The following is a 13,934-nucleotide window of genomic DNA, read 5'->3' on the forward strand; positions in this document are numbered from 1 at the left end:
GTAAGGCAACATTAATCCCCAGAAAAGAAAAAAAAATCTAATTTTGTAACAGATCTGAGCAGCAGAGGTTAGCCAGCCAGCTCCATCCTTGGTAGGGGTTGCAACAGATTTAAACGCAGTTCTGAGACAGTGTTACTCTGTTCTCTGGCTTTCGGCACTGTATAAGAAATGGGACAGGTTTGGAGTGCTTGTTTGGAGTGATGTGCTGAAGAGCCTGCGTTTCTGATTGCTACAGAGCAGAGGAACCAAAAGGGGGTGGGAGAAGGTGAAGAGAGGAAACAGCACAGCAGAGCCTGTGGCCTCAGTGTTAAGAGGCTATGTGCTCTACCCTAGCAACATCAAGCCTTAACTAATCCTTGCATTTTCATAGAATCATAGAATTGTCAGGGTTGGAAGGGACCTCAAGGATCATCCAGTTCCAACCCCCCTGCCATGGGCAGGGACACCTCAGACTACAGCAGGTTGCTCACAGCCACATCCAGCCTGGCCTTAAAAACTTCCGGGCATGAGGCTTCCACCACCTCCCTGAGCAACCAGTTCCAGTGTCTCATCACCCTTATGGGGAAGAACTTCCTAACATCCAATCTGAATCTACCCATTTCTATTTTTTTTTTTTCAATTCCCCCTAGTACTATCACTCCCTGACACCCTCAAAAGTCCCTCCCCAGCTTTGTTGTAGCCCCCTTCAGATACTGGAAGGCCACAAGAAGGTCTCTTCAGAGCCTTCTCTTCTCCAGACTGCACAACCCCAACTCTCTCAGTCTGTCCTCATAGTAGAGGAGCTCCAGCCCTCTGCTCATCCTTGTGGCCCTTCTCTGGACATGTTCCATAGGCTCCTGGAGGAGCTGGCTCCTGCTCCTGGCTGTTCTAGGGAAGATATAGGAAAGGTGTGAGCTGGCAGCAGCTAGGAAGCATCTTGCACCAAATAACTTTCTAGAGCACAGCCTGGGCCTCTGTAGGTCCTGGGTGTATGTGGGGTGGGCATTTCCATTTAGCAAGCTTTTCTTCCTTCAACTGAGAAGAGAGGAATGAGAGGGGATTTAATAAATGGTTATAAATATCTTGGGGCTGGGGGTCAAGAAGGAGGGGACAGGCTCTGCTCAGCTGCACCCTGGGATAGGACAAGAGGTAATGGATATAAACTACAACAGCGGAGGTTCCACCTGAATATGAGGAGGAACTTCTTCACTGTAAGAGTCACAGGGCACTGGAACAGGCTGCCCAGAGAGGTTGTGGAGTCTCTGTCGCTGGAGACTTTCCAAGACCCATCTGGCTGTGTTCCTGTGTGACCTGTGCTGGATTCTATGGCCCTGCTCTGGCAGGGGGGTTGGACTGGATGACCTTCGAAGCCCTCACCTCCTGTGATGATTCTATGCACCGCACAGAGAGCAGCAGCTCACCGGAGAATCAGCGGGGCTGCCGGTGACAGCTGTAGCACGCCGATGCGCTCCAAACCAGACACGCATCGAAGCCCCGCCCCCGGGTCCCGCCCCGGCCGCTGCCGTGACGCCATGGCGCCGCCGGAAGCCGCGGGGGATGGCGGTCGCGGGCCGGCGGGGACCACGCTCTGGGCTGCGCTGGGGCCGAGCCTGGCGGCCGCGGCGCACAAGCTGAGGCCGGGCGGCGCGGCTGCGGGCGGCGCCCCCCCGGGGCAATATGTTCAAGAGAATGGCTGAGTTCGGGCCTGACTCTGGGGGCAGGGTGAAGGTGCGGACGCGCCGGCGGCGGCCCGGGGAGGTGGGCGGGAGGAGTGCTGGCCGAGGCGGGGGGCGGGAGTTGCTTGGCGGGGCCTCTGCAGGCGCCAGTTTAATTCGGGCTGCGAAGAGTACCTCGGCAAAGGCCTTTGGAAGGCGGCGGGTGAGGTTTGCTGTGGGGTTTGTTTTTAAGGGCGTTACCATTGTGAAGCCGATCGTGTATGGGAACGTGGCGCGGTACTTCGGGAAGAAAAGGGAAGAGGATGGCCACACGCACCAGTGGACGGTTTATGTCAAGCCCTACAGGAACGAGGTAAGGCTCACAGCATGTTCTAGGGGCTGGAAGGGACCTCTGGAGATCTTCCAGTCCAATCCCCCTTCCAGAGCAGGACCATAGGATCCAGCACAGGGCACACAGGAACACATCCAGACAGCGCTGGAAAGGCTCCAGAGAAGGAGACTCCACAACCTCTCTGGACAGCCTGTTCCAGGGCTCTGGGACCCTCACAGTGAGGAAGTTCCTCCTCACGTTGAGGTGGAACCTCCTGTGCTGCAGTTTCCATCCATTGCTCCTTGTCCTATTCTGGGGCACACCTGAGCGGAGGCTGTCCCTGTCCCTTCCTTCCTGACCCCCAGCCCTCAGCTACTGATAGACTTTGATCAGATCCCCTCTCAGTCTTAACAGCCCCAGGGCTCTCAGCCTGCGCTGGCCCCAGAGTGGGCGATGGGAAGGTATCGCTGCTGGCATCAGGCATGGGACTGCAGCAGGGCCAGGGCAGGAGGCACGGGTGGGGGGGACAGTGCTGCCCCTTGCCCCGGGCTGTCAGCCCAGCAAAGCACCAAGACAGTGAGTTAGGGTTCGAGGGAAGGGCAGAGGGATACTGGGTCAGAAGCAGTGGAAATGGGGCAGGGAGGGTGTTCAAAAAGTACAAATAGGGAGGAAGCTTTTCTTCTTAACGTTTTCAGAGTGATCTTTCCAGACTGGGGGAAAACCGTAGAGAATTCATGGGGACAAAACATTGGCAGACCTCTGCAAGTGTTAATCCCTGGATTTATCGTTTTGCTTGCCTAAAGTTTTTAAAGGTAGCTGTGTCAGAAGAAACCATGTAGGGTGGATGAACAAACACTGTTTTGGTGTGCTATGTAAATAGTCAGCAATCACAACTTTTCTGTTTTAGGATATGTCTGCCTACGTGAAAAAAATCCAATTTAAGTTGCACGAAAGCTATGGTAATCCATTAAGAGGTGGGTTTTGTATTTGGGCATTTGTTCCTTAGAACTGGGATTTTGATTAGTTCCATGCAGGCTTTTACCACCTGCATTAACACCTCTGCTTCCTGCTGCAGTTGTTACCAAGCCACCCTATGAAATCACCGAGACAGGCTGGGGTGAATTTGAAATCATCATTAAGATATTCTTCATTGATCCAAATGAAAGACCTGTAAGTACACTCAACTTGTCACAACAATGAATTCATTTTAGTGGCCTCAAACTGTGCTGTAGGATATCACTGCTAAAATAAGTCCCATCAGCCATGGCAGCGATGAAGCTTCTTCTGATAGGAAATCTGTTTAATCTTACCTGGGCTGAGCACATACTGAGAACTGCTCTTCTGTGTGGCTTCCTAGTTACAGGATTTTAGAATGTTTTAATTCATTTTTATTTTGTCTATGAGATTTGGTCAACATCAGTCAAAAAGCAGCAAAAGTTCTACGCTAGGATGAGTGTACAATAAGGTTAAGACACTTTTGTACTTGTATAAAGCATTAGGATGAATCTCTTCAGTGTACAATGAGGTTAAGACACCTCTGTAGTTGTATAAAGCATTGAAATGGATTTCTTTAGGATACAACAAGGTTAAGACACTTCTGTAGTTGGATAAAGCATTGGAATGGATTTCTTTCTTCCCATCCTGTTTTAGATGTCCCTTGCAGGTTGGTTTATCCAGATTTTGATAGGAAACCTGATGAGCACATTGTAGGGGAAGGGATGTGTATTTCTGGAAAGACTCAGTTCCTTCTGTCACACAAAGAACAGCAATCCTTTTGCTTGAGCAAAAATCAATGAAAATTGGTACTAGACTAGAAAGGGTTTCCTGTGCTGTTGTGCTAGGTAGCATCCTGACTTGGCATTTTAATTCTGCTCACAGTTTGAACAAGCTGTTGTAAAGTTGGCTGTTGGGTGTTTGGGTTTTTTTGTTTGTTTGTGGCTGTTCTTGGAAGGCTGCTGCAGTGCTTAGCCATGGAAGAAGTATAGAATCATAGAACTGTTAGGGTTGGAAGGGATCTCAAGGGTCATCCAGTTCCAACCCTCCTGCCATGGGCAGGGACACCTCACACTACAGCAGTTTGCTCACAGCCACATCCAGCCTGGCTGCAAAAACCTCCAGGGATGAGGCTTCCACCATGTCCCTGGGCAACCTGTGCCAGTGTCTCACTACCTTCATGGTGAAAAACTTGTTCCTGACATCCAACCTGAATCTGAGCAGGGTATTGCTCTCTTCCACAACCATGGAAGTGCATAACTGTGGCCTGTATATGCTCTCTTTAGGCTGTGGTCCAAGAGTCAGGGTTTCCTGAGGGCTGGACAGAGGGCTTCTATGCTTCTCCAGCTCCTGCTATTGGCAGTGCAATAACAGGAGAGTAACTCTGCTGAGAGAAATAGTGATGGAAAGCCATTCACAGGCCCCTCTGGTGTTTTTCCTTCACAAGAAGGGCTGATAAGGTCGTAGAAAGTACTTTAACTGATGAATTGCTAAAGCTGATTTGAACTAAATCATCTCTCTAGAAATGTTCACAAGAAGGTGGCCTTAGTAGTTTTTATACACATATCCTACACCACTTTCCCAGACATTTTTAAAACACTAAGAAACCTTTGGATAGTTGGTGTGGTTTAGACTGGATATTAAACTTTATTAAGTGATAGAGAATTTATTTTTGCACACCTAAAAGAGTTTTTTTAAACCCTGTACAGTTGCAGGATCACAGATCACAGGCTCACAGGATGTTAGAGGTTGGAAGGGACCTCTGGAGAGCTTCCAGTCCTACCCCACTGCCAGAGCAGGACCAGAGAATCCAGCACAGGGCACACAGGAACACATCCAGACAGGGCTGGAAAGGCTCCAGAGAAGGAGACTCCACAACCTCTCTGGGCAGCATGTTCCAGGGCTCTGTGAGCCTTACAGCAAAGTTCCTCCTCATGTTGAGGTGGAACCTCCTGTGCTGTAGCTGACATCCATTACCCCTTGTCCTGTCCTAGGGCACAAGTGAGCAGAGGCTGTCCCTGTCCCTTCCTCCCTGACACCCAGCCCTCAGCTATTGATAGACATTGATCAGATCCCCTCTCAGTCTTCTCCTCTCCAGACTGTGTAGTAAGAACACAACCTGTTGGTATCTAGAAGAAGATTTGTGTTTCCTTACAAATGTCAAGCTGATAGAATTCTCTCTTTGTCTAGGTAACCTTGTATCACCTGTTGAAGCTTTTTCAGTCTGATACCAATGCCATTCTGGGAAAGAAAACTGTAGTTTCTGAATTCTATGATGAAATGGTATGTAAATTTTTCACAGAATCACAGAATATTAGAGGTTGGAAGAGACCTCCAGAGATTATCCAGTCCAAGCTCCCTGCCAAAACAGCATCACTCAGGGGAGTCCACACAGGAATGCATCCAGGTGGGGCTGGAAAGTCTCCAGAGAAGGAGACTCCACAACCTCTCTGGGCAGCCTGCTCCAGGCCTCTGTCACCCTCACTGCAAAGAAGTTTCTCCTCATGTTGAGCTGAAACCTTCTCTGTTCAAGTTTGTCTCCATTGGTCCTTGGCTTATTGCTGTGCACCACCCAAAAGAGCCTGGCCCCCTCCACTTGACCCCCACCCCTCAGCTCTTGAGAGACATTGATCAGATCCCCTCTCAGCCTTCTCTCCTCCAGACTAAACAGCCCCAGGGCTCTCAGGCTCTCTTCCCAGGGGAGATGCTCAAGTCCCCTAAGCATCCTCCTGGCTCTCCCTTGGACTCTCTCCAGCAGGTCTCTGTCTCTCTTGAACTGGGGAGCCCAAAACTGGACACAGGATTGCAGCTGTGGTCTCAGCAGGGCAGAGTAGAGGGGGAGAGGAACCTCCTTTAATACAATCTTCACTTTATTTTGAAGAGTATTAGTGACATTATGTATTTTTCTCTCCTTCTTTAGATATTTCAAGATCCCACTGCAATGATGCAGCAGCTATTGACAACATCTCGTCAGCTAACACTGGGTGCTTATAAGCATGAAACAGAGTGTAAGTTGAAAACTAAAATACTAGCATTTTAGAAATAACAGTTGGGTTTGCTTTTAGTGGTTTTTTTTTTTTGGCCTGTAATCACAGAATGTTAGGGGCTGGAAGGGACCTCAGAGCTCATCCAGTCCAACCCCCCTGCCAGAGCAGAAGCACCTAGAGCAGATCACACAGGAACACATCCAGGCAGGTTTGGAATATCTCCAGAGGGAGACTCCACAACCCCACTGGGCAGCCTCTTCCAGTCTTCTGGCACCCTCACAGGGAAAACATTTTTCCTCTTGTTTCCATGGAACTTCCTATGCCTCAGCTTCCACCACTGCCCCTTGTGCTGTCATTGGGCATCACCCAGCAGAGCCTGGCTCCAGCCTCTGGGCACTCCCCCTGCACATCTTTATCACCAGCAATGAGGTCACCTCTCAGGCTCCTCCTCTCCAAGCTACAGAGCCCTCAGCTCCCTCAGGCTCTCCTCATAAGGAAGATCTTCCACTCCCTTCAGCACTTTTGTGGCTCTGTGCTGGACTCTTTCAAGCAGTTCCCTGAAGTCCTTCTTGAACTGAGGGACCCAGAACTGGGCACGATATTCCAGATGTGGCCTCACCAGGGCAGAGAGTGGTAATTGTACAGTGGATTTGGATGCTGCTAAAAAGAGATATTTTTGCATTGAATTATCCTTGACTTCTGCAAAAAATATTAATATTTACTTGAAAACTTTGACAGTTTTCTGATCTGGATGCCTGCTGGGAAAGAAGTAAGAAAGAAATGACCAGTTTCTCAATCTGATGAGTACTGGCATGATGTATGTCTCGTTTGACATCTTTGGAATGAGTTAAAGCAAAGAATAAATGAAGGCCCAGTGTATTTTTGGTCCAGTTCCATTCAGCTCAGCAGGATGTTAAGTGCAAGGAAAGGTAACACTGCAAGCACTGAGATAAGGGACAATTAGTACAGCTTAAGCCAAAGCAGCCCTCTGGGAATACAGTAGTGTCTGAAAGCTCTTCCTGTCTTTTTCCTATTGTGTTGAATCCTTTAAATGTAAGTCATTTCATAACATACTTCTTCAGTGTAGCTTTCTCTTCTTTGCATCCTTTTTATCTCACCTGTCTTTAACTATAAACCAGAATATTAAGAGAACTAAAGAACGAAACTTAAAATAGATTGATTCATAAAATATAATGCATTTAGTCATTTCTGGTTTGCTCTTCTCTGTTCTGGATTTCATCTCTTCTCAGAAAGCAAATATATTATTTATTGAACCCAAATCCTGCCTTGTTAGTTACAAACTCTAATGCCATCCCAGTCCAGCTCACTTGGCCTCTGGCTCTTCTGACAAACAAGTCACAGAATTGTCAGGAAGGGGACCTCAAGGATCAGCCAGTTCTAACCCTCCTGCCATGGGTAGAGACACCTCACACTCGATCAGGTTGCCCAGAGCCACGTCTAGCATGGCCTTAAAAACCTCCAGGAATGAGGCTTCCACCACCTCCCTGGGCAACCTGTGCCAGTGTCTCACCACCCTCACGGGGAAGAACTTCTTCCTAACATTTAATCTAACTCTCCCTTCCTCTAGCTCTGATCCATTCCCCCCAGTCCTATCACTCCCTGACACCCTCAAAAGTCCCTCCCCAGCTTTCTTGGAGCCCCCTTCAGATACTGGAAGGCCACAAGAAGGTCTCCTCAGAGCCTTCTCTTCTCCAAACCGAACAACCCCAACTCTCTCAGCCTGTCCTCATAGGAGAGGAGCTCCAGGCCTCTGCTCATCCTCATGGCCCTTCTCTGGACACATTCCAGCAGGAATCTCTAAGGCTAAAAGGATACACACCATCCAGATTACTGTTGCAATCAAACCAATGAATAATTAACAGCTTTTTGTGGTACTTAAAACATTAACTTTTCTTCCTCACTCCCCCAGTTGCAGATCTTGAAGTGAAAACCAGGGAAAAGCTGGAAGCTGCCAAAAAGAAAACAAGTTTTGAAATTGCTGAGCTGAAGGAAAGGCTGAAAGCAAGTCGTGAGACCATCAACTGCTTAAAGAGTGAAATCAGAAAGCTTGAAGAAGATGATCAGTCTAAAGACATGTGACAAGGCTTGACTAGGAGACAGAGTGGAAGGACTTCAATCATGTAATTGCATGGAATTCCCTAGCTTAGTCTATGGGAATCTCACTTGCAAATGATTGAAGTCCCTAACGATTGACTTCATACATGGGGAGGACAAAACAAAACAAAAAAGAATGTGTCCTTGGTTTATAATTTTAATCTGTGGGTACTTCATGATTTATTTCAAGTAGAAGAGGACTTGGAGACCAGACTACTTTTTTTTGTTTGTTTGTTTTAACTTCCTTTGAGTGGTGTATAAAAACTTTTGTATTAAGTCTTGTCTTAGTTCAATGTGGTTTTACAAAATGCTGGTGTTTACTTTTTTACTTTTGGGGTTGGTGGTTCTTTTTCCTACTGATTTTCAGAGATGCATCTTTAAAGCTGGAAATAAAATAAGGTGGGGTTTTTATTTTAATAATCTTTTTGTCTCTCTCCAGTTGTTTGCTTCAAGATCGATAGCAAGCAGCATACCCTGAGCTAAGGCAGAGGTTGAAACACTGAGATGGAGGCTGCTTACATCTGGTCACAGTGATTTCTGTCTGTCTGTTACCAGCCCAGCGCAAAAACTTCTGAATATAGGATTTTAAATAACTTGTATATCCCCAAATAAGAGTTTCTAGCCCCACAGCTGCTTTAACACAAGCTTTACAAGTCATGTTCAGAAGCCAAAATTATTCCAGTCCTGTTTTACAGAAGTTTGTTGAACTGGGCTGCATTTATTGTGAAGTACTGACCAAGTTTTTCCTCTGAGCTGCATCAAAAGATGTGTGGCCAGCAGATCCAGAGAGGTGATTCTGCCACTTTGCTCTGCTCTGGTGAGACTTCACCTGGAGCCCTCAATATAGGAAGGACATGGAGCTGATGGAGCAGGTCCAGAGGAGGGCCACGAAAATGATCAGGAGGTTGGAGCAGCTCTGCTATGAGGAGAGGCTGAGGGAGCTGGGGGTGTTCAGCCTGGAGAAGAGGAGGCTCTGGGAAGACCTTATTGCTGTCTATGACTACCTGAAGGGAGCCAGGTGGGGGTTGGTCTCTTCTCCCTGGCAAGCAGCAGCAGAACAAGAGGACACAGTCTCAAGCTGTGCAGGGGGAAGTTTAGGCTTGATCTTAGGAAAAAGTTCTTCACAGCAAGAGAGATTTGCCATGGGAATGTGCTGCCCAGGGAGGTGGTGGGAGGTGTTTAAGAAAAGCCTGGATGAGGCACTTAGTACCATGGTCTAGTTGCTTACATAGGGCTGGGTGATTGGTTGGACTTGGTCATCTTGGAGGTCTCTTCCAACCTGGTTGATTCTGTCATTTCAGACACTGCTTACTTGCTACCTAGCAGTATTTATGCCTAGTCCTTTTTTTTTTTTTTTTTTTTACCTAGCTCCATCTCCTACCTTCTTTCCTTTGCCTTTGGGTTTGGCACACTGTATTTTAATGTTGTATAAGGCTGTGCTCAGGTGGTTACAGAATCCCAGAATGTTAGGGGTTGGAAGGGACCTTGGGAGATCATCCAGTCCAATCCCCCTGCCAGAGCAGGAGCACCTAGAGCAGATCACACAGGAACACATCCAGGTGGGTTTGAAATATCTCCAGAGAGGGAGACTCCACAACCCCCCTGGGCAGCCTGTTCCAGTGTTCTGTCATCCACACAGGGAAAATATTTCTCCTCCTGTTTCCATGCAACTTCTATGCCTCAACTGCAGCCCATTGCCCCTTTACTCATCAGGAGTGCCATCACCTGTCAGATGTGTAGATACACAAGATACAATGATTCACTTGGGAAATTTTGTGGTTAGTAGAGATGAGACTGGAAGGAACATTAGGTCACCCTGGTCCTTTGCTTCCTAGAGAGGTGCTGGTATTAGCTCCAACCTAAAGACATTTTGAATTTAATCCATATTACATACATCAGTGTTTTCTTCCTGGCATCCTGGCTGGGATCAGCAATGCTGTGTCCAGCAGGAGCAGGGAGGGGATTGTCCCCTGGGACTCAGCTCTGGGGAGGCCACACCTGGAGTGTTGTGTTCAGTTTTGGGTACCTCAATCCAAGAGAGATGTGGAGTTGCTGGAGTAAGGGCAGAGGAGGGCAAGGAAGCTGGGAAGGGCCTGGAGAAGAAATGTGATGAAGAGAGACTGAAGGAGCTGGGGATGGTTAGTGTGAAAGAGAGGAGGCTGAGGGGAGACCTCCTGGCTCTCTACAACTCCCTGAAAGGAGGTTGTGGAGAGGTTGGTGCTGGACTCTCCTCCCAGGTCATTAGTGATAGAAGAAGAGGGAATGGCCTCAAGCTGCCACTGGGTAGGTTTAGACTGGACAGTAGGAAACATTTTTTCAGGGCAAGAGTGGTGAGGGACTGGAATGTGCTGGGTAGGGAGGTGGTGGAGTGCCCAAGCCTGGCTGTGTTTGAAGGTGGTTTGGCTGTGGTGCTTGGGGCTGTGGTTTAGGGGTGAGCCTTGTAGAGCAGGGTTCTGGGTTGGACTTGGTGATCCTGAGGGGCTTTTCCAACCTGAATGTTTCTGTGATTCTTAAGGGGAATGTGTACTTCAGAGCACATTGGGTTGTCTGCAGCCATGAGGCTGCTTTCCAAACACCAGGTGGCAGGTATGCCCAAAGTATTCTCCAGTCTCAGCAGCATATTCATTACTGGGATTTTGACAGATCTGGGATATCATTGGTCCATCTCATTTGCTTTGAGACCTGATCATCTGATTAGATCTCTTGTATTTGTTTCTGTAGAGATGACCAAATTACCTCTTATGTGTTACAAAACTGTTCAGCCATCTAATGCTTGCAAATGTTTCACTTGGCAAGGGAAGCAGCATTCAAAATAAAAATCCCTGGGGTTGATTTTAGGTTGGTTGTTTAAGGCTAAGATTGTGTGGCAATAGGCATGAGCAAAACATAACTTAGGTACTGTACTGGACTGCATACTTTGCTTGCACTCACAGAATCACAGAATTGTCAGGGTTGGAAGGGACCTCAAGGATCATCCAGTTCCAACCCCCCTGCCATGGGCAGGGACACCTCACACTAGATCAGGTTGCTCAGAGACACATCCAGCCTGGCCCTAAAAACTTCCAGGGATGAGGCTTCCAACAGCTCCCTGGGCAACCTGTGGAGTGTCTCACCACCCTCATGGGGAAGAATTTCTTCCTAACATCCAATCTGAATCTCCCCACTTCTAGTTTTGCTCCATTCCCCCCAGTCCTATCACTCCCTGACACACTAAGAAGTCCCTCCCCAGCTTTCTTGTAGAATCATAGAATCATAGAATCAGTCAGGGTTGGAAGGGACCTCAAGGATTATCCAGTTCCAACCCCCCTGCCATGGGCAGGGACACCTCACACTAGATCAGGCTGGCCAGAGCCTCATCCAGCCTGGCCTGAAACACCTCCAGGGATGGGGCCTCAACCACCTCCCTGGGCAACCCATTCCAGGCTCTCACCACTCTCCTGGGGAAGAACTTCTTCCTCATGTCCAGCCTGAATCTCCCCACTTCCAGCTTTATTCCATTCCCCCCCAGTCCTATCACTCCCTGACACCCTAAAAAGTCCCTCCCCAGCTTTCTTGCAGCCCCCTTCAGATACAGGAAGGCCACAAGAAGGTCACCTCGAAGGCTTCTCTTCGCCAGCGTGAACAGCCCCAACTCTCTCAGTCTGTCCTCATAGCAGAGCAGCTCCAGCCCTCTGATCATCGTCATGGCCCTTCTCTGGACACCTTCCAGCATGTCCATATCCCTCTTGTAATAGGGGCTCCAGAACTGGATGCAGTACTCCAGGTGGGGTCTCACCAGAGTGGAGCAGAGGGGGAGAATCCCCTCCCTGGCCCTGCTGGCCACACTTCTCTTGCTGCAGCCCAGGCTCTGCTTGGCTCTCTGGGCTGCAGGTGCTCACTGCTGGCTCATGTTGAGCTTCTCATCCACCAGCACCCCCAAGTCCTCTCCTCAGGGCTGCTCTCCAGCAGCCTGGATTTGTGTTTGGGATTGCCTCGACCCAGATGCAGGACCCTGCACTTTGTCTTGTTGAACCTCATAAGGTTGGCTTGTGCCCACCTCTCCAGCCTGTCAAGGTTCCTCTGAAGCCCCCTTCAGATACTGGAAGGCCACAAGAAGGTCTCCAAGAGGGTTCTTGCTTTCCTGAAGAAGCCCACTCCTTACATACTGAATGGACATTACAAAAAATCCCTGCCATTTGTGTTCCTTGTCTTAAGATGTCAGGCTATGTTCAGCAGCAGGTTCAGAAACTGAGCCTTCCCCCAGGCAGGGGTGAGACCCTTCCAGAGGGTCCTCTGATTTTTAGCTGCCTGTGTAAATCACAATGCTGAGTTCTCTGCTCAAGTCTAAATGGGTTTTGGAGTACATGGGACAAAGACAAATGAATGAAGCAGAGCAAAGTCTACTGTAGCAGTTCCCAGAACTGTTTCACTGCTTTCACCAACAAATGATGATGAAGAGGCAGGCAAGAAGAATAATCCTGCCAGTGTGGGCCTGGGTTCCCTTTGCAGATCACCACTGAGCAGGCAGAGTTGTTTAGGAACACAGAATCACAGAATTATTGAGTCTGGAAAAGACCTCTGAGGTCATCAAGTCCAGCCTATGACCACCACATCAGCTAAACCATGCCACCAAGTGCCACAGCCAAGCTTTTCTTAAACACAGAGCATGTTTCACTGGTTTTCAAAGTGAGAATCTGACTCCTTCAGAGCAGCCTTTATTTCTTGCATGAAGTGATTTAGCCACCCCAGAGAAACTGCACAAGGTCATTGCAGCCCAACTTACATCAAAGTTAATTGGAAGTAATGTCATTTATCTTCTCTATTCCAGATAGGAAAAACACTGGATGAAAACAAGCACCACTACAGCTGATTTTGCTAAGTCAGCTCTATCATTCCTAAGGGGAGAAAAGAAATCCAGGCTGCACCTTCAAATGTTCTTTTAAAGGTTCCTGCTGAGCACACCAAAAGGCAATGTTCATGACAGAGCCAGGGGATCTGCCTCATTGCACAGGACACAGAAACTTGTGTGTTAGAAAAGGGAGTTTCAGAGATGCAGAAAGTAACTCTGTTATGGAATGTAGATTAGAATTTAACATTAAAGACCATTTCCCACAGACTGATCAGTCATTCTGCCAACCACAAGGTCCCTTAGTTATGCAAGGGCCATGAGGATGATCAGAGGGCTGGAGCTCATCTCCTATGAAGACAGACTGAGAGAGCTGGGGCTGCTCAGTCTGGAGAAGAGAAGGCTCTGAGGACACCTTCTTGTGGCTTTCCAGGATCTGAAGGGGGCTACAAGAAAGCTGGGGAGGGACTTTGTAGGGTGTCAGGGAGTGATAGGACTGGGGGGAATGGATCCAAGCTAGAGGAGGAGAGATTTAGATTAGACATTAGGAAGAAGTTCTTCCCCATGAGTGACAGAACAAGAGGGAATGGCCTCAAGCTGCCACTGGGTAGGTTCAGACTGGACATTAGGAAACATTTTTTCAGGGCAAGAGTGGTCAGGGATTGGAATGTGCTGGGCAGGGAGGTGGTGGAGTGCCCAAGCCTGGCTGTGTTTGAAGGTGGTTTGGCTGTGGTGCTTGGGGCTGTGGTTTAGGGGTGAGCCTTGTAGAGTAGGGTTGTGGGTTGGACTTGGTGATCCTGAGGGGCTTTTCCAACCTGAATGTTTCTGTGATTCTGTGTGATAATGAGGGTGGTGAGACACTGGCACAGGTTGCCCAGGGAGGTGGTGGAAGCCTCATCCCTGGAAGTTTTTAAGGCCAGGCTGGAGGTGGCTGTGAGCAACCTGCTGTAGTGTGAGGTGTCCCTGCCCATGGCAGGAGGGCTGAAACTGGATGATCCTTGAGGTCCCTTCCAACCCTGACAATTCTGTGGTTCTGTGATTCTAAGTGC

At 48.5% G+C, this 13,934-nt stretch overlaps 1 protein-coding gene across 2 annotated transcripts; it reads left to right on the forward strand.

Moving 5' to 3' along the window:
• Positions 1-1,656: 1,656 nt before the first annotated feature.
• YEATS4 (YEATS domain containing 4) lies at positions 1,657-8,389 on the forward strand. Of its 2 annotated transcripts, XM_054399641.1 has the most exons (7): positions 1,657-1,707; positions 1,888-2,007; positions 2,873-2,939; positions 3,041-3,135; positions 5,149-5,241; positions 5,879-5,966; positions 7,876-8,389. In XM_054399641.1, the coding sequence occupies exons 1-7, from the start codon at positions 1,657-1,659 to the stop codon at positions 8,043-8,045; spliced, it is 684 nt and encodes a 227-aa protein (XP_054255616.1). In that variant the 3' UTR covers positions 8,046-8,389. The 2 variants fall into 2 exon arrangements, with proteins under 2 accessions (XP_054255616.1, XP_054255617.1); XM_054399642.1 differs by lacking the exons at positions 2,873-2,939; positions 3,041-3,135.
• Positions 8,390-13,934: the final 5,545 nt, after the last annotated feature.

This window comes from Indicator indicator, chromosome 3 (genome assembly GCF_027791375.1).
Source record: "Indicator indicator isolate 239-I01 chromosome 3, UM_Iind_1.1, whole genome shotgun sequence".
Lineage (NCBI taxonomy): Eukaryota > Metazoa > Chordata > Aves > Piciformes > Indicatoridae > Indicator > Indicator indicator.